General features: G+C 33.5%; 3 protein-coding genes across 3 annotated transcripts; 1 reads left to right on the top strand and 2 right to left on the bottom strand.

Annotated features, from left to right (window-relative positions):
- Positions 1-3,392: 3,392 nt before the first annotated feature.
- On the top strand, positions 3,393-4,745 carry LOC111692558. Its single transcript, XM_023456612.1, is given in 4 exon segments — positions 3,393-3,594; positions 3,651-3,921; positions 3,923-4,166; positions 4,497-4,745. Coding segments are annotated over 4 exon segments (966 nt in total).
- Positions 4,746-6,361: 1,616 nt separating this feature from the next.
- LOC108909312 lies at positions 6,362-8,686 on the bottom strand. The gene has a single exon (XM_018713623.2). The coding sequence runs from the start codon at positions 8,684-8,686 to the stop codon at positions 6,362-6,364; it is 2,325 nt and encodes a 774-aa protein (XP_018569139.1).
- A 384-nt stretch (positions 8,687-9,070) lies between these two features.
- Positions 9,071-9,772, bottom strand: LOC108909313. The gene has a single exon (XM_018713624.1). It carries the CDS (start codon positions 9,770-9,772, stop codon positions 9,071-9,073), a length of 702 nt encoding a protein of 233 aa, XP_018569140.1.
- Positions 9,773-20,833: the final 11,061 nt, after the last annotated feature.

Genomic DNA, 20,833 nt, shown 5'->3' on the forward strand with positions numbered 1-20,833 from the left:
GATTGAGAGCACACCAAACTCCAATTTTTTGAGCGTGTAGAGGGCCCTCGACAAAAAAGTTATCTGGTTTTTCAGAAGACCACATTCTCATATTCTGTGAGTTTACGTAACCACTTAAATGAAACCAGGCTTCATCAGAAAAAAAGGTGATATTATGAAGTTCACCGTAGTTGTTTAAAAACCATTCACAAAATACAGCCCGTCGCGGAAAATCAACTTCATGAAGTTCTTGCTGACAAGTTAAACGATAGGAGAACAAACGCAAATCTTTTTTTAACACTGTGTGGCAGGTACCGACTGATACTCCCACCATTTGTGATAAAACACGTACAGAAGTTCTTGGCGCATTTTCCATTATTTGTTGGACATTTTCTTTTAATTCTTCAGTCCGCTTTTTAGGTCGGCCGCTTCCTTCTTTTCTTGTTACACTGCCCGTTTCACGAAAAACATTAACACAACGCTGAACTGCACTTTGAAAAATTTTGTACTCAACAACGCCGGGAAATTGATTTTGAAATTCTATGAAACATTCCTCAATAGAATACTTCCATATTCCATCAATCTTGCGTCCATTTCTAAAGTAGGACTCTATGATAAACACTTTTTGTTCTTGAGAAAACACCATTTTAAACGCTTTTTAAAACGAAAATATTCAAATTGATAGCGGCGATATAGCGCTTTGACAGATGACGTTTAAGTTCATTTGCTATACGCTACGCCCTACGTCCAAATTTTCAGAACCAACTTGACCACGTTTTTATTTGAACGCTCGTTATTTGTTGTCATTACTAAAATGTTGTTATTTTATTAAAGTGTTTACAGACCAACACAAATAAATTTGTGTTTGAAACGCAATAGATACGGCAAGGGAAAGCTTAAGATAGCCCTATCCCTAAACGCCGCACCTACGTCTTATTCCTTCTAACCGAATCTATTTCTCAATCTCGGGCAGCTCTGCCTGAGTCATAAACTCAAATTTTCTTTGTCATTCTGAATATTGTGCTATGTTGTCAGACGTTGAAATGAAGGGATTTTTGGAATAGCCAAATATGAATAGCAAACAACAATATCTGTAGCCTTAGTAACAACAAATTAAGTTGACATTACGAAAGTTGACAGTTCTTCAAAATTTGTACCCCATGCCAAGCATGCCATGTAATTGATTTTAAATTAATTTGTTGCTCAGCCAGAACACCTATAGTGACATTTTCACAAAATTCGATACAGTAATGTATGTTCAGTATTTGTGAAACCATGGCAGCAATTCAGTTCCCGTTCTATTTTTGTAGATCTACTTTCAAATTTCATTTCATATTTTACATTTGATATTCATATTGGATCTACAAACTGTTTTATTGTGCAAAAACATGTTTAAAGCAGATAATCTTTATAGATGCGCCCTATTATCCTACATTTTAAGATTATATCATGGTAGATTGTGAGATGATCTTTATCAGAGGTGGCATTGAGAACAAGAATAAAATATATTTGAAAGTTTACACAGTTTAAGGGGTTACGTGTCAGAGGTGTGAAAAAATGACATTTTTATATTTTGAACTGTTTTTTATTTAATACATAATACCTAGTAAGTTCTTACAGTATATTTTAAGTAACTTTCACGAAAATTAAAAATATATTATTTTTGGATCAAGTCATCAGCTCGATTGTAGACCAGTCTCTTACAAAAGTACTTTGTGGAGGTGGACATTAGTATTTAGTGGTTTATCTGAAAGCAATGCAAATAAGAAATATTGTTTAATAATTTTTTTCAAAATTTGCAAAATGATGGCCTATGATCGTCAATTTGTTGTCTACGTATTATTTAACCTTCTCGAGCTGTATATGCTCCATACTGATTTTTCCGCTCCCTATGAATAGTAAAAGGGCCCTACAGCTATTATAGGATATCTTTAAAACTATTTTTAAGATTGTTTTGAAATTTTCACATAATGTTCTTAATATATGTAGGTACTTAAGAAAATGAAATTAAATTTTGATTATCTTGACTTAACGTAGCCTCTTCATAATGCCAATATGTCAGGTCTTTTCATTAGTAGTAGTTATTTTTTATTTTAGGTACCTAATTAAAAACATCCATTTGAGTAATTTTTTCACTGAAGTAAAAGTACAAGAACTAATAAAAAATGTATACAGGGTGTTCATACTGTTCTAAAGCTTGGGTTGAAACTGCAAAAGGACGTTTAGTATTAGTAATAATTAAAATTAAAATCCTTATCGAGTTCTTATCAGTTCTACATGTGTCCTTTATTGTGAATATTATTAGTAACAAACAAATGTTTTAAGTGAAGTCATTTACTTTTCTTTTTTTAGTTTAACTGTTTTCCTTATGTGATAAAATTGTGATTGTGGTGTGTGTATCAACACAATACAGTAATGCATTGATAGACATGGTTGGTAACATACCCAGTGTGTTTCACTTAAAGTCGGTACACCTCCGTATTTAGGATGGCGTTGGCCGATTTCTAAAATTTTCTAAGAAAGAAACGGATAGGGATAGTATTTTCAATTTGATCACACCTCAAAACCCTAAATACAAAGTTTCATTATTACAGCTTTTACAGGGTGTTCATAAAATAGGTGCAAACTTCACCTATTATTGCAGTGTCCTGTATTAACAGTGGAAAATATTTTCAAGGTATTTTTTCATAATTTTATTAACCGAAGGCATATCATGCAGTTTCATTGATTTCACAACAAAATAAAATTTAAATGTTACTGTTTTCTATTCGTCTCATATTTCTAATAACTCTCCTCAAATGATGTGGTGTTATTTAGCAACATGCTTGTCTAAGTCTATTACATAAATCTTCTCTGCTCAGTCTGGGGCCTTGTTTTATACAATTTATTTTTCACAGTTCCCCATAAAAAGAAATCAAGAGGCATCAAGTCTAGAGCTCTTGACGGCCACTCAACTACGGACTGTTGTGACCTATCCACTTTCTCTAGAAATTCTTATTCAACCAATGACGTACTATTACCACATTATGAATAGGTGCTCCATCTAGTTGAAGGTTCTATCTTACATGAAGAGGAAGTGCATGTACTGAATCCCAGAAATCATTATTTTAAAAAACCAAAAAATCTCTGCGTATATACTCTATTTTTAAACTAAGAGGAGCGTTTTGAATATTGCGCGCCAAAATGTTGGTTTCTTATTGGTTAATTTCGAGCCCACTTTACACTGCTAATAAATTTTACATTTTGACATTTGTTGTCATTTTGCCTCTTAGTTATCATCAGTTCGTTGTCATTGTGTATTTACCTGCTTTTCTTTCTATTTATTATCCCAGTTATGTATAAATCAGTTCTTATCAGAACTAAACAACTTATTATATTGTTTATCATCCGTTTTTTCCAATTTTCCATTGGATATGGATAATGCTGTGCCAACCACGAGTAAGGCAGGCGCGGGAATTACATCGCCGTCCCCCCCAAGGAAACGAAAACAACTCAGTTTGGGGCATTTATCTCTGGCAGAAAAACAAGCAATATTGAATTTGTACAAGAAAAACCTAGATGATGAACCTACTCTTAAAACTGTACAACTTGTATCCAAAATAGCGATGACATTAGGTAAATTTATATTAACATTATTCTGTTGAACTATATTACACACTATACTTTTTTAGGTGTTGCAAAATCAACAGTATATCGAGCTATAAAACAGTATAAATCTACTGGAAGGGTGTCTACTTCCAAACACTGTGGTGGGAGACCTGGGATTGTTACATGTTTGGATGAAGCAATGAAGAATTCCATAAGGCGTATAGTACACAGCTTTTTCTTTAAAAATGAGATCCCCACTTTGGACAAAATATTAACCAAAATAAAAAGTCGTCAGCATTTGCCACAGATGTCCCGTTCATCATTATAAAAATTTATGAAACAAATTAATTTCAAGTAATTTAGATGAAACATGGTTAAATGAAGGTCATACAAAAGAAAGAGTATGGGTTGATACTAATATTAAAAGCAAACGTGATGCGTTCAATGAAAGGCTGTCTACGGGATTAAAAAATCCGTCCGGTGAAGGAAAGCGTCTTATTATCTTACACGCTGGCTCAGAGGAAGGATTCGTTGAAGACTCGTTATTGGTTTTCGAAGGCAAAAAGAGTGGGGATTATCACAAGAAAATGAATGCAAATGTATTTGAAAAGTGGTTTTCTGAATTTTTGAAAAAAATACCAGATAATTCTATTATTGTAATGGACAATGCATCGTACCATAGTCGAAAAGTAGAAGCTATTCCGACAACATCAACAAGAAAAATTGATATGAAGGCATGGCTACAATAAAAAAATATCGAATTTGAAGAAGGTATGGTGAGATTGCAATTATTATATTTAATTCGCCAAAATAAAGATAAATATAATTTGTATATAACTGACGAAATAGCAAAAAAAGAAAATAAAGTTGTCTTACGATTACCGCCATATCATTGTGAATTAAACCCTATAGAATTGATTTGGGCACAGGTGAAGAATGAAGTGGCAAGCAAAAATAAAACATATAAATTGAAGGACGTAAGGCAACTACTAATAGAGGCTCTTAATAATGTTACAAATATGAACTGGAAAAAATGTGTAGAACATGTGATTAAGGAGGAAGAAAAAATGGGAACACTTGAAATTATGGACGATCTCATTGAACCTTTAATCATATCAATTAATAATAGCGAGAGCGATATGGATACTGACTCATCGAATAATTCAGAAAATTGTTAGACATGATTTGTCCCCCATTTTTACCAATATTATAAATTATAAAAACTTATTTTGTTACTTTGAACACCTGCAGATGATATATTACGAACGTAGTTCAGTTATCAGTTATTTGGCAATTATCCGGTAACTTAAACGTAGTTCGTAGAAATGCAACAATTCAAAGTAACAAAAACACCATTATATAATTACTCCAATGCTAAATGTAAAAATGTGAATCAATAAAATTGTTTTTAAAAAGTGAAAACTGGAATCAATCATTTATATATGTTTGGTTCGTAGTATATTATTTCATTCATATTCAGTTTTTCAATGTTATGTAGGAAGTACCTACCTACTTTTAAAAAATATATACAAAAGTTAAATAAACCTAGAATTAGATTAGATTAGATTCATTGCACATTATTTTGAATTGGTACTTAATAACCTCATTTAAAAGTAATGAAAGCTTGTACCTAAAATGAGGTTAAACACTTGCAGTGAGTATATACTTGATAGTCTGATGCTATCTGGGGTAGTTTTTAGTAACTTTTGCAGTGTAAATTTGTCTGGCATCCACTCCTTTTAGTTTAAAAATAGACTATAGCAAAGTAGATTAACGTTAAAAAAGAAGGGCCCGATTATTCGATCACAAAACACATATTTTTTTAATTAAGATTTATGTAATAGAATTAGACAAACATGTCAACAAATAACACCACATCAGTTGAGGAGACTTATTAAAAATAAGTGGAGACGAATTAAACAGTGCATACCAAATGATGGTGGGCTAATAGAAAACAGTAATAATTATCTAAATTTTATTTCGTTGTGAAGCTCGTTTCTGGTATAATAAAAGAAATATATAATTTGGTGTGTCTTATTGTGAGCACCCTGTATGAGTGAAATCAATGAAACTGCATGGATATACCTTTGGTTAATAAAATTATGGAAAATATATTGAGAATATTTTCCACTGTTAATACAGGAAACTCTGCAATTAATGAAATTTTTTGAAGTTTGCACATATTTTGTGAACACCCTGTGTATGGGTTCTTTGTGTGTGTGTGTGATTTAAACTCGTGTAACTTCCAAAAAAAAAAACAAACTTTATTCTTCGATCTAGCGTACATCTACTCTCCACTGCTGCTTTACGAATACTAATAGCTGTCTCGCTCTCTCCCTACCGCGTGCATACCACCAGTGGTGGGGATCACCTCTGTGCGTTCAGGTCGAGCGATACAGTGTGTTGCATACATTTACATTATTAAATTAAAAAATATACATACAACATCAAACATGCCGCGCCCTTTGAAAGGCTGGGCTTTCAACATAAATGAAATAAAGGTAAATTCAACTAAATATACATACATTTAGGCAACATAACGAATATGTCAAATAACAGTTTTCATTAATAAGACATGAATCAAGCAGATTCGATGGGCAAAACACAAATACTTCTCACGGCACGTTTCACTACACCACTTGCGACCTTTATAGTGACGACGCGCACTACACTATCAGTTCCAGGATGTGTTTGGAGTATCCTACCCAACTTCCAATATAGCGGGGGAAGATTATCGTCTCGAAGTATTACCATCGCACCAACTTTGATGACATTAGATGACCTGGATTTCCATTTAGAGCTGTAGTGTGGAAATGTATTCACGTGACCAGCATTTCCAAAAATGCTCCGCCATTTGCTGTAATATTTTGTAGTGATCTAGTTTATTTGTTGCTATTTGCTCTACATCCTGTTCCGGCATGGCGGTCATGCGATCACCGATAATAAAATGTCCGGGGGTGAGGGCTAAAAGATCTTCAGGATCAGAGGACAATGGGGTTAACGGTCGGGAATTCAATACAGCTTCAATCTGCGTCAAAATCGTGTACAAATGCTCAAACGTTAAATGGGCATTACCTAAAATTCGTTTCATATGATATTTTGCCGACCTTACTGCAGCCTCCCATAACCCCCCGAAATGCGGGCTTCGAGGTGGTATAAAATGCCACTTTATTTTGTTTTGAGAAAACCAATTAACAAAGTTATTATTGATATTTGGATTGGATATGGTGTCTAAAATTTTAGTAATTTCATTAGCCGATCCCACAAAATTCATAGCATTATCGCTGTAAACATTGCGGCATATGCCTCTTCTCGCTATGAATCGTTTAAAGGCATTTAAAAACGATTGAGTGCTCAAATCACCTACGAGTTCCAGGTGGCTAGCTTTTGTTGAAAAGCAAATAAATATGCACATGTAACATTTGACTAACCTTCTCCTACGAGTTTTGCCATCCTTTACCTGGAAAGGGCCAGCGAAATCGATACCAGTAGTATAAAAGGGTCGCGATGGGGTAATTCTCAATTTGGGCAAATCACCCATTTGAGGCTCGACTGGCGTTGGTGCAACACGGAAACAAGTGATACACTTGTGTATTACTTTTCTTACTGCATTTCTGCCATTAATAGGCCAAAATTTACATCTTAAACTAGCCAGTACAGCTTGAACACCTGAATGAAGCAGTCTTTCATGTTCTCGTCTAATAATCATGTCTGTCAATGAGTGTTTATAAGGAAGTAAGTGTTTCTGGTTATAAGGCAATTCTGACTTAACAAGTCTGCCTCCAACAAGTAGAATCCCATTGTCGTCGATAAACGGGTTCAAAGATAATATTGAGGAAGTGTTAGGTACCGTTTTTTTACCCCTTAAATTTCTAATTTCTAAACCGAATGAATGAGACTGCGCAACCTTTACAAGAGTTAATAATGATACATCGAGTTCATTTGTAGTCAAGTATCCGTACACCTTTGACGAGTTTGATTTGCAATTGTTGTAAAACCTTAAACAATATGCTACTACTCTTTGCATTTTTAATAAGGAAGAAAATCTGTCAAATATATGTTGATCTAAAATCGTAACTAATGATATGTTTTCGTTTTTACGTTTATCCGGAATTTTACTAGCATTAGCTGAACAAAGTGTTGGCCAATGAGTATTAGCCTTGGATAACCACTCGGGTCCTGACCACCAGATGTCTAAATTTTTGAGTTGTGTAGGAGTAGCGCCACGTGAAATAACATCAGCAGGGTTTTCCGCTGAATTAACAAACCGCCAATTATTTATGTCAGTTAACGTTTGAATTGTAGAGACCCTATTGGCTACAAATGTTTTCCAAGTTGCAGGTTCCGCTTGCAACCATGCTAACACTATAGAGGAATCACACCAATAAAAGGTTTGAACAGGTATGGTTAATGAGCTAAGTACTCCTTTGGTTAATTGTGCGAGCAAAAGTGCTCCACATAATTCCAACCGTGGTATTGATAAAATTTTAAGTGGTGCCACGCGTGATTTGGCGCAAACTAATGAGGTATGAATTTGTCCGCCCTTACTGATACTTCTGAGATATATACATGCCCCATAGGCTGCTTCACTAGCGTCGGAAAAACCGTGTAGTTCAATTTGAATATAATCAGGACAAATTACGTGTCTCGGAATCTGAATGTCATTGATGCTAAGTAAGTCTCTATAAAATTCTAACCAAATATTAGTTAATTCGTCAGGAACCGGATCGTCCCAGTCCGACCTTAATACCCATAATTTTTGTATAATGATTTTTCCCAAAATGACACATGGACCCACCAGGCCAAGCGGGTCGAATATTTTGGATATCACGGACAGTATGTTTCGCTTAGTTACGGGTTGACCCGTATCTTCTAAATTTATAGAATATTTAAGGCGATCGGATTTAGCATTCCATGCTAAGCCAAGGGCTCTTACGTTTTCGTTTTCTGAAAGTTGATAGTCTGATTGCTTGTTCGAATGAGATTCATCAATAATGCGCGTATCGTTTGACATAAACTTGCGTAATTGAAAACCGCCACTATCTAAAATATTGGTTATTCGTTCTTTGAGTTGAATGGTACTTTCTAATGTGTCTGATCCAGTAATAAGATCATCCATGTAGAATCTCTCAAGATAACTTGGCACTCTTTTGGATAATTCGATATATTTTGATAGGCTAATTCATGCAGTGATCTTACGGCTAAAAAAGATGCTGAAGCTGTTCCGTAAGTAACCGTATTTAGCCGAAAATGATTTAGTTCACCGTCTGGGTTGAATCTATATACTATACGTTGAAAATCTCGTTCCGACTCAGTTATATTTATTTGCCGATACATTTTGCAAATGTCGCCAATGATTACAAAATTATGCGTACGAAACCTGAGAATGATTGAAAACAGGTCATCTTGTATTAGAGGCCCAATTTTGAGAAAGTCGTTGAGTGAATATCCCGTGGAAGTCTTTGCCGAAGCGTCAAAAACCACACGTAATTTAGTGGTTGTACTAGACTCTTTGAACACTCCGTGATGTGATTTCATTATGAATGTCTAACGGATTTTGAATTTTTGTCATGTGTCCTAGAGACTCGTATTCGGACATGAAATTATCATAAAGATCCCTTAGTTCAGAATTTTTCATAAGTCTGTTTTCAAGAGCGTAAAACCTTTTGATAGCGTTCTCCATTGAGTCGCCTAATTTCGAATAATCGTCGCGTAAGGGTAAACTAACCGTAAATCGACCGGTATCATCTCTCGTGTAAGTTTTTACAAAGTGTTCCTCGCATTCGCGTTGTTCACGTGTATATATTTTTTCTTGAGGACCTTCCTCAATTTGCCAAAACGTCTGTAGCTGTTCGCTCAGTTCACGATTTGATATTGAAAGATTACAAAGTATTTTTATTTCATGACAAGACTGCGTAGTGTTGCCGGAAATTAGCCAACCTAATTTGGATTTTTGAAAAATTAGTGAATTTTCGTTAGTTCTTATCCTGTCCTTTGCTAGCAATTCCCAAAAGATTCCAGCGCCGAGTAAAATGTCAATTGGTTTCGATTTATTAAACTCCGGGTCCGCTAAGTATAAGTTTGTGGGAATTTTCAATTCAGAAGCGTCAAAGGAGACAACCGGTACATTGTCAGTTATTTTATCCAACACTAAAAAGCTAAGCGATGTTGTGTAATTATTGAATGCAGATTTAATTGTTGCCATAGTTCTTTTTGAAACCGAAATTTGAGTTTGATGTAAATTGAAATTGGCACATGAATATTTGAACCTAAAATGCTTAACCTTTTGAATAATGACTGTGTCATAAAATTTGACTGAGAACCGCAATCCAACAAAGCACGACATTTCACCGGGTTGCCACAACATCTATCACATATATATTTGCCGTACAAAGAATAGTGTGTTCAAGTTGTATACAGTGTGTAACAATTTGAGTGTCCGAAGCTGCCTTTGTGTTATTAGGGGCATGTGTACTTGTTTTTGAATGTATATCCACAGCAGATTGATTATTTGAGTTATGATTGGCCGTATCTGACTGCGTTTGAGCGTTTGTATTCGATTGATTTTGCCTATGTGTTGCACCTTGCGTATCAGTGTTGTTGTAATACGAATCGTTGTGTAAAAGCGTGTGGTGTTTTTTGTTACATTTTTTACAACTGCTAGAATGCATTCTGCACTAAAATGATTTGGACGTAAGCAATTTGTACACAATCGTTTTTTTCTAGCTTCCCTTTGTCTATCCAAAACAGGTAATTTAGCGAACTGCTCACAGCTGTAATTAAAGTGCGAACCTTTACAAAAAACGCATGAAACCCCTTGAGTTGAAATATGTACTAAATTCGTACTAGCTTTAGGTGTGAATTTTTGATTTAGTTTAATTGAGCTTGTGTGTAAGGTTTCTAGGAGTTGACATCTGTTTGACAAAAATGTCTCTAAATCGAGTAACTTGGACATTTGCTTTGAGTTAGTGGATTCTTCCCACTCGCGTTTTGTTGTAGCGTCGAATTTGTTAGAGATAATGTGAATAAGTAGAGTGTCCCAAGTATCAATAGGTTGTCCAAGTGCTTTAAGTGAACGCAAATGCTTTAGAAAATTGTCTAATAAATTTCTCAATTGAATGTGCGACTCATATTTGATAACCGGTAAATCAAAAATAGCCTTTACGTGTGTATTAATTGTAACTCTTTTGTTTTCATACCGATCCGCTAATAAAGTCCAAGCTACGTCGTAATTACCGTCCGAAATTTCTACAGATTGTATAACCTGAGCCGCTTCGCCCTTTAAACAGGATTGAAGATAGTAAAACTTCTGCACTTTAGATAAAGTTGAATTCGAATGTATTAATCTGACAAACGCATCGTGAAATTGTAGCCAATGTTCGTAACCACCTGAAAACTCGGGTAATTTTAAAGTAGGCAATTTTACTTGTGAGATAACATTCGAGTCATTACTACTTACATTTCAGGCAGACGCATCATTGTTTACTACTACATCTTTTACCATTAATTTTTTCGCTTTTGTGGATAGATAAAAAAATGTTTGTTCAAAATCTTCGCGTTCATTTATTTGATCGTCACTGTTATCTAAAAACTCGATATCCGATTGTACAGTATCAAAAACATTCCATAAAGAGTCGATTTTTTGTAACCTATTTTCTAGTTCAATGATTTTTCCGAGCTACTTGTATCAAGATTTTCAATAAACGTGTTGAACCTAGTTAATTAACCTTTCAGTTGGCCACGGCGTGCAATAAGCTTTTTTAACTCAGACATGTTTGTTAAAAAATAATAAATGCTTAAATTAAGTTGTTTTTATTATAACCGCAATAATCTTAAACAGGTTGAAGCACTGTATGTTTATGTAAAAAAACGTAGGANCGTAAAACCTTTTGATAGCGTTCTCCATTGAGTCGCCTAATTTCGAATAATCGTCGCGTAAGGGTAAACTAACCGTAAATCGACCGGTATCATCTCTCGTGTAAGTTTTTACAAAGTGTTCCTCGCATTCGCGTTGTTCACGTGTATATATTTTTTCTTGAGGACATTCCTCAATTTGCCAAAACGTCCTGTAGCTGTTCGCTCAGTGCACGATTTGATATTGAAAGATTACAAAGTATTTTTATTTCATGACAAGTCTGCGTAGTGTTACCGGAAATTAGCCAACCTAATTTCGATTTTTGAAAAATGAGTGAATTTTCGTTAGTTCTTATCCTGTCCTTTGCTAGCAACTCCCAAAAGATTCCAGCGCCGAGTAAAATGTCAATTGGTTTCGATTTATTAAACTCCGGGTCCGCTAAGTATAAGTTTGTGGGAATTTTCAATTCAGAAGCGTCAAAGGAGACAACCGGTACATTGTCAGTTATTTTATCCAACACTAAAAAGCTTAGCGATGTTGTGTAATTATTGAATGCAGATTTAATTGTTGCCATAGTTCTTTTTGAAACCGAAATTTGAGTTTGATGTATCCCTGAAATTGGCACATGAATATTTGAACCTAAAATTCTTAACCTTTTGAATAATGACTGTGTCATAAAATTTGACTGAGAACCGCAATCCAACAAAGCACGACATTTCACCGGGTTGCCATCAACATCTATCACGTATATATTTGCCGTACAAAGAATAGTGTGTTCAAGTTGTGGTTGTATACAGTGTGTAACAATTTGAGTGTCCGAAGCTGCCTTTGTGTGATTAGGGTCATGTGTACTTGTGTTTGAATGTATATCCACAGCAGATTGATTATTTGAGTTATGATTGGCCGTATCTGACTGCGTTTGAGGGTTTGTATTCGATTGATTTTGCCTATGTGTTGCACCTTGCGTATGTGTTGTAATACGAATCGTTGTGTAAAAGCGTGTGGTGTTTTTTGTTACATTTTTTACAACTGCTAGAATTGCATTCTGCACTAAAATGATTTGGACGTAAGCAATTTGTACACAATCGTTTTTTTCTAGCTTCCCTTTGTCTATCCAAAACAGGTAATTTAGCGAACTGCTCACAGCTGTAATTAAAGTGCGAGCCTTTACAAAAAACGCATGAAACCCCTTGAGTCGAAATATGTACTAAATTCGTACTAGCTTTAGGTGTGAATTTTTGATTTTGTTTAATTGAGCTTGTGTGTAAGGTTTCTAGGAGTTGACATCTGTTTGACAAAAATGTCTCTAAATCGAGTAACTTGGGCATTTGCTTTGAGTTAGTGGATTCTTCCCACTCGCGTTTTGTTGTAGCGTCGAATTTGTTAGAGATAATGTGAATAAGTAGAGTGTCCCAAGTATCAATAGGTTGTCCAAGTGCTTTAAGTGAACGCAAATGCTTTAGAAAATTGTCTAATAAATTTCTCAATTGAATGTGTGACTCATATTTGATAACCGGTAAATCGAAAATAGCCTTTACGTGTGTATTAATTGTAACTCTTTTGTTTTCATACCGATCCGCTAATAAAGTCCAAGCTACGTCGTAATTACCGTCCGAAATTTCTACAGATTGTATAACCTGAGCCGCTTCGCCCTTTAAACAGGATTGAAGATAGTAAAACTTCTGCACTTTAGATAAAGTTGAATTCGAATGTATTAATCTGACAAACGCATCGTGAAATTGTAGCCAATGTTCGTAACCACCTGAAAACTCGGGTAATTTTAAAGTAGGCAATTTTACTTGTGAGATAACATTCGAGTCATTACTACTTACATTTGAGGCAGACGCATTATTGTTTGCTACTACATCTTTTGCCATTAATTTTTTCGCTTTTGTGGATAGATTAAAAAATGTTTGTTCAAAATTTTCGCGTTCATTTATTTGATCGTCACTGTTATCTAAAAACTCGATATCCGATTGTACAGTATCAAAAACATTCCATAAAGAGTCGATTTTTTGTAACCTATTTTCTAGTTCAATGATTTTTTCCGAGCTACTTGTATCAAATTTTCAATAAACGTGTTAAACCTAGTTAATTGACCTTTCAGTTGGCCACGGCGTGCAATAAGCTTTTTTAACTCAGACATGTTTGTTAAAAAATAATAAATGCTTAAAATTAAGTTGTTGGTATTATAATCGCAATAACCTTAAACAGATTGAAGCAGTGTGTTTGTGTAAAAAAACGTAGGAAATAAAAAGGGATTGTGTGACTCACGACCTTGCCGCCTGTAACTGATAACCGGTGCCGGTGCCCTGGGTCCCGGTGCACGTGTAAGCAAGCGCCGCTTCTCTTCTGTCTAGGAGTCTGCGAAAACCTCGCTTCGTCGTTTTTTGTTTTCAAAAGTTGAAGTTAAGACGATCAGGTTCTCGTTGCCTGAGTACGATTTTCCTTTTCCTTGTATAGAATTATTAAACTGTGTGTAATTGCGAAGGGACTGTAAATTTCACAACCAATTATTATTGTTTTGTTAATGTTCTTGTTTAACCATCGGCTGGAATGGACCAAATTTATGTATGGGTTCTTTGTGTGTGTGTGATTTAAACTCGTGTAACTTCCAAAAAAAAATAAACTTTATTCTTCGATCTAGCGTACATCTACTCTCTACTGCTGCTTTACGAATACTAATAGCTATCTCGCTCTCCCTACCGCGTGCATATCACCAGTGGTGGGGATCACCTCTGGGCATTCAGGTCGAGCGATACAGTGTGTTGCATACATTTACATTATTAAATTAAAAAATATACATACAACATCAAACACCCTGTAAAAGCTATAATAATGAAACTTTGTATTTAGAGTTTTGAGGTGTGATCAAATTAAAAATGCTGTCCATTTCTTTCTTAAAAAAATGCCAAATGTTTTATTTATTTTTGGGGGTCTTATTTTACTGATAGTAGGCTGTAGGTCATATGTTAAAAAATATTATATCAAAGAGTAGGTCTTTTTGAGTACTATCACATAAAAAAAAGAATTTTGGAAATTGGCCAACACCAACCTATATACGGCGGTGTTCCGACTTAAGTGTAGACCCTAAAGAAACTCTGATGAGAACTACAAATTAACTGCATACTCTTATGTAGATCAATTTCCAAATAGGCATGCACTAACACTTGTAAACAGAGGCAGAGCTATTGGTGGAGTCAGCAGTTCCAAAAAAGTTTTATCATATCAAATATAGGAAGTCAGTAGGTATTACTAATCAGTGTTGCGAGAAACAACTATACCGCGGACTATATGCCCCCCCTCCTCGCTAGGATCGCTCGTCAGGCTAACCCACCAGGCACAGACCACTTTCGGACTTATTAGTCCGCATCAGTGTGTCATAGGTGAGATCCAGCTATTATGTCGTATATACTCACGACAAAGAAGTACATAGTACGCGAAGTGCACTAGGTATTACTATGTTTGTAAACTTCTATTTTCATTTTATATGTTAATAATAAATAATAATAATACTAATACAGTTTATTTGCCAAATAATAATTATTACTATCAGATAATAGACATATATAGAAATAAACAAAGGAAATATCTCACAAGGTAACCTTCCTAACAAATTGTTAGATTTATACAATTATCACAATATACCAATAAAAGAAATAAAAAATACAACACATACAACACATATTATGTAATATAAATCAACTCAATGGACATTGAACAGGTGCATGTAGAGGACACTAAAACAAGTTGATTTTTCATCATTAATTTTTTTTCTCATACCTACGGTTACAGAGACATTGGCCTCAAAAACTATCTTAAAAAAATTGAAAAAAATCGGTATTTCAGCATGCCCTAATAACAATCAAAGTTTGTAAATATATTTATTTTATTCTTTAGTCTTTAGTTGGTAGAAACTTGAAGTGAACGGCATCCCAAGGAGTGGTTTAGGGGTGGGTCACCTTTAAAATTTTATGAATTTTATCAACTCTTAACTTAATTTACAACCACAACTGTAAGTATGAGAAAAAAATTCATATGAAAAATCAACTTGTTTTGGGTCCCTACACACACCTGTTCTATGTCCACTGAGTAGTGAATCACCCTGTATAATGAAAGTTTGTATCCACTAACGTTTACACAAGTAAATAAATATAAAAACAAATATAACATATTTTACATTATTACAGATAAAAATAATAAAATAATTATTAAGACTTACGCCATTTGACTAAAACTTGGATAAATGGACAATAAAAAACACTGCAATTGTTTAAAACTTATCAGAAAAGGTAAGATAAGTATATATGTATATGTGTATAGGTATGTTTTTAACAATACTTCTATTAATAATTTGATGAATTTTATTTCTATAAATATTTATTAGCCAATAATGAAGCTTGAATGAAGTGGTCTCAAAAGTGCTTTGAAAATTAAAGAGTTAATATTTTGGAAATCGTCTTATCTCTAAGGACTAAGTTTGGCATATCAGTTACTCTCGTTATTAGATGGCAAATTTTTTTTTGTGGTTTTAAAGCTTTCACACCATGATATTTAAAATACAATGGTTTTTTGGGTTGTTATGCCGTGGTCTATGCATCTGCTCGCAGAATTATGTTTTGCTTCCTTAGACTTATCTACGAATCTTTACCCTTGGGCCAGGCTCTGTAGAGACGGACTCTCTATTAGAACTGTTAAACCCACCCTTATTTTGATTTTTATTGGTTCTAAGGCCACTTCAGACAGAATCACTACTCAGATGATGGTCCTCTGAGATGCTCTGTAGTAACCTCTGAGACTGACGCTTCCAATGCATTCTGCATTGCCAGCAATGAATTCTGTAATTGGGGCTACCAGGTACATAGACTATGGCATAAAAACCCATTGTACCTACTAAATATTTGTAAGATTTTTTTAATTGGAACTCTGCAAGGGTTTGTATTATACAGGGATGGCCAAAAGTACGGAATAAAATTCATATCTTTTGAATGAGATAATTTTTTTTAAAAATGCCGACACATTAACTGATTTTGATTTTTTCCCATTTCTTCTGTTTGTTTTCGGTTATATAATAATAAATTTTTCTTCCTAACTCATTTTGACATAATCCAAATAAAATTGCTGAACAATACTTCACATGGGGACCAATCAATGCTTTATACAACAGGATCATTATTCATAGTAATACTATTGCTTATTCTATTTAATAGGTATACTTTCTTTGAGATCTTATTCAAAATGTAATTGCAATGTTTTTGAAAACTTAATTTATCGTCCAAAATAACCCCTAAATACTTCATTTCCCAAACTCTTTCAATATCATGATCATTTATAGTAATTCTATAATCTACCTCATTAATTTTATTCATTATACTGCCCCTACATATAATCATATATTTTGTTTTTTCCAAATTTAACAGCATACTATTACTACACAGCCAGTCATTAATCATTTTCAGTTCTTGATTAATTTGATCACTCATTGAAAAATAGTCAAACCCTTCAATATATAAGACTGTATCATCAGCAAACAATGAAATATGACACTTATTTAGTACTTTAACTATATCATTCATATATATTGAAAACAATACAGGCCCCAGAATGGTGCCCTGTGGAACCCCATGTTTTACTAGTATTGCATCTGATATTGCTGATTTAAATTTAACTCTTTGATACCTATTACTTAAATAACTGTCAAACCATTTCAACACATTATTTCTTAATCCTATTGCTTGTAACTTATCCACTAGTAACTCTCTGTTTATAGTCTCAAATGCTCTTCTTAAGTCCAGGAATACAACAAGAACTATCCTATTACTTTCCAAAGCATTTAACCATTCATCACAAACATTTATTATTGCCGATTCACAGGAATAGTACTTTCTAAACCCCGATTGGTTTTGCACAAACACTTCATTGTGCTCACAATAATTCACAAGTTGATCTTTGACTTCCACTTCCAATATTTTTTCAAATATTGTTACTGTATTTATTGGTCTATAGTCTTTACAATCCTGCGAATTAACAACTTTTGGCACCGGTATTACATCAGAAGTCTTCCAACTCTGAGGAAAAGTTCCATTGTACAAGGATGAATTCACCACTTCAAGGAAACGATCACCAATTACTTCAAACGCGTCTTTTATATTATCCTTCGAAATTAAAAATTCCAAATCTGTAGTATTCTTTAAATTAATAATCGTACTTTTTAATTTACACATCGACACATTGTTGAATTTATCAAATAAACTCAAATCATCCCGGATTTCTGGTAGATATATATTTTGTGGGGCACTTATTGATTCCACTATTGAGTCAATATTATTTATAATATATTTATTAAATTTGTCTGCTATTATTTCATCCTCTGTTTCAAGTATCCCTTCAAATCTAATGCTTTCACAAATTATGTTTTTACCAGGTAGTAACTTCTTTAACTCCTTCCATAAATCAGCACCTTTCTTATTTTTTATAGTTTCTTTAAAATATTCCTCCTTTTTTTGTTTAATTAGTCTACTAACAAAGTTACGTTTACTTTTATACTCATTCCAGTCCCTTACGTTCTTAGTAAAAACTGCTCTTTTATACATAATATTTCTCAATTTTATACTTTCAATTACGTCACTATCTATCCAATTTTTTAAAGTACCATCCTTTATACATACTTGTATTTCCTTTATCGGGGAAACACTATTTAAAACGCTTTTAATGTCTTCGGTTAAACACTCAGCCATCATATCTACATCAGTTACATCTCTATTCCATACTACGTTTCCAATTCTTTCTTGAAATTTCTCTTTATTGTAGCATTTTTTGGATCTAATCTTTTTTGTTGTACCCTTTGTCCTATAATCAACATATCCTGCAATACTAACTTTTAAAATATTATGATCTGAGATCTTAGGTGTTAACCAATTTTCATGATACATATCTCTATCATTCGTAATAATATAATCTATTAATGTTGCACTACTGTTTGTTATTCGCGTATAGTTCTTTACTATTTGGTATAAGCCGTTTTGATATATTATACCTTTAATTTTATTACTATAAAATGCATTACTGCAGTAGTCTAGATTAAAATCACCACCAATAATTATTGTACCCATAAATCCTGTATTTGCTAAGAAATTCTCAAAATCTTCTAAAAACAAATTATCATTAACTTGCGGTGGATGGTATATTGCTATTATGTTATACAAATTATTGCCGATATTTATATTAACTCCTAACATCCAGAAATATTTTTGCTTATATTCATTTATTATTAATTCATATTTAATTTCTTCTTTAATATATAATAATATTCCCCCTGTTCTTCTGTTTGTTGTTAAACATTTTTCTACTCTATATCCATTTATACACAGCTCACTATCATATATTTGATCATCAACATGTGTTTCTGTTAAACACATCATTACAGGTCTGACTTTATTTACCAGCATAATAATCTCATATCTGTTATTTATATAACCCTGACAATTTAAGTATATTACTTCCATCATTGATTGCTATTTATTCTTTTTACACAGAACCGGATAATCAGTTTTCATTTTAATTTGTTCACATATTCTTTTATATGCGTGACAATTACAATCCTTATGCTGAATGATTGTAATCAATTCCTGGGATTTTTAATACCTCAGATACCTGTCTGCAATTTACACAGACCTTTGTATCAGTACTACATGTTTCATGTTCTCCTGCACACTCAGCACATACCAGTTTATCATATCTACATTGCTTTATTGTATGTCCAAATTGTCTACATTTATGGCATTGTACCACACTTCCACCCTATGTTTATAATTTCATTACTCATTAAGAACTCATATGTTTCTGAATCCACTTCAACAATTGCATTCATATTAATCTGATTCCTTTGTCCTCTTGATACATATTTGTGTAATACTTTAATAATCCTCCTATTCGGATCTGTCCTAATTAAGTTCTGTATAATAACTTTTTCAACAAATAAACCTTCATCTTCCAAGTCTCTCTTATTTATATTCTTTATCTTGATTTTAGGATTCCTTTTTTCTATCTTTTTTATCTCATATTCTTCTCCCAATTTCTCCTCCAGTTTTTTTCACACATTTTCGATTGGTTCCTTACTCTTACATCTCATAGATATAACTCCCTTTTGAATATTCTTGAGTCCAGAAACACCAACACCTTCACCCAAATCGCATGAATCAATCTTTTCCTGTATATTCCCCCTTGTAATAGAACTCCTTTGTCTGTCATCCTTTGGTTTAATTACTACAATCTCTTCTTTTTTCTTCTTTTTTTCAACTACTGCACTATAACTCATAATCTTTTCTTCATCTTCATTTTCTAATTCTTCTTCTGTTTTCCCTACAGTCAATTTGCCAATCATGACTTTTAACATCTTCATTTCATTATTCATTTCCTCTACCATGGATATTAATCTAGGCAACTTAGTTATGAACTTCTGACAATTACTGCAACACATTCTTAGTATCCTCTTTTGCAAAGGCATACATTTCAACTCTGATGATGTTAATCCAATACATGCTTTATGTATTGCTCTATCACAAACATCACATCTATACGCTTCATCCCCATCTCCGATCTTTTTCCGACAATCTGTGCATTCATCACCAACCCCCATATTCAACCACTATTCTTCTAAACATTTAAACAATTTTCCTAAGTCCAGACCTGTTCAAACAGATGCCACAGCCAGTTTATGTGTTTATTTACAAATATATATTTTTTGCTATCAGAGTCCAAAAAAAGTCAGTGCTTTTTCACCATACCAAATCCTCATTCAATAACAATATTATTAAACCACTATTATTTGTTGTTCATTTACATATATATTAATATACAATCCTTGTTTAATACAATTAGTTTTCAACCCTTGCAAAAAATCACTTTTTAAAACATTGAGTTTAACCATCAAAAGACTTATACACAGGAGCACCAACAACTCTCTCTCTCAACTCTTTCAAATATGTCTCAACTCTTTCAAATATGATAATGTTTGGTTTTATTATTTTTTGCCTTCTCAGTAACACAAAATCTAATTCATATTATTATGATGTACATAAACATATTTACATATGTACATATTTACTATCCAGTAATCCGAAAATATCGGTAATTCGAACTTATCTCTTTAAGCCCGTGTCTTAATTAGTTCGCATTAAAGAGTCTATGCCAGGGGTCGGCAATCTATGACCCGCGGGTCACTGAGTGACCCATTTACTAATTTCAAGTGACCCACTTTATTTCCTAAAAAAAGTAAAATATATAAAAATAAATTATAAAACATAAACATGAAACGAATATTTTGAGAATAAAAAAAAATTGAAAATAGATACTTTGTTTTTGCGCGCACGTCAATCTTGAAATAACCTCTTTTTTGGTTTTTGTTTGTTC

This window comes from Anoplophora glabripennis, unplaced genomic scaffold (genome assembly GCF_000390285.2).
Source record: "Anoplophora glabripennis isolate ALB-LARVAE unplaced genomic scaffold, Agla_2.0 scaffold234, whole genome shotgun sequence".
NCBI classification, from domain to species: Eukaryota; Metazoa; Arthropoda; class Insecta; order Coleoptera; family Cerambycidae; genus Anoplophora; species Anoplophora glabripennis.

Bases quoted from the DNA above. Each gene is read 5' to 3' on its own strand.
- LOC108909312 (XM_018713623.2), bottom strand. From the start codon at position 8,686: ATGGATGATCTTATTACTGGATCAGACACATTAGAAAGTACCATTCAA.
- LOC108909313 (XM_018713624.1), bottom strand. From the start codon at position 9,772: ATGGCAACAATTAAATCTGCATTCAATAATTACACAACATCGCTTAGC.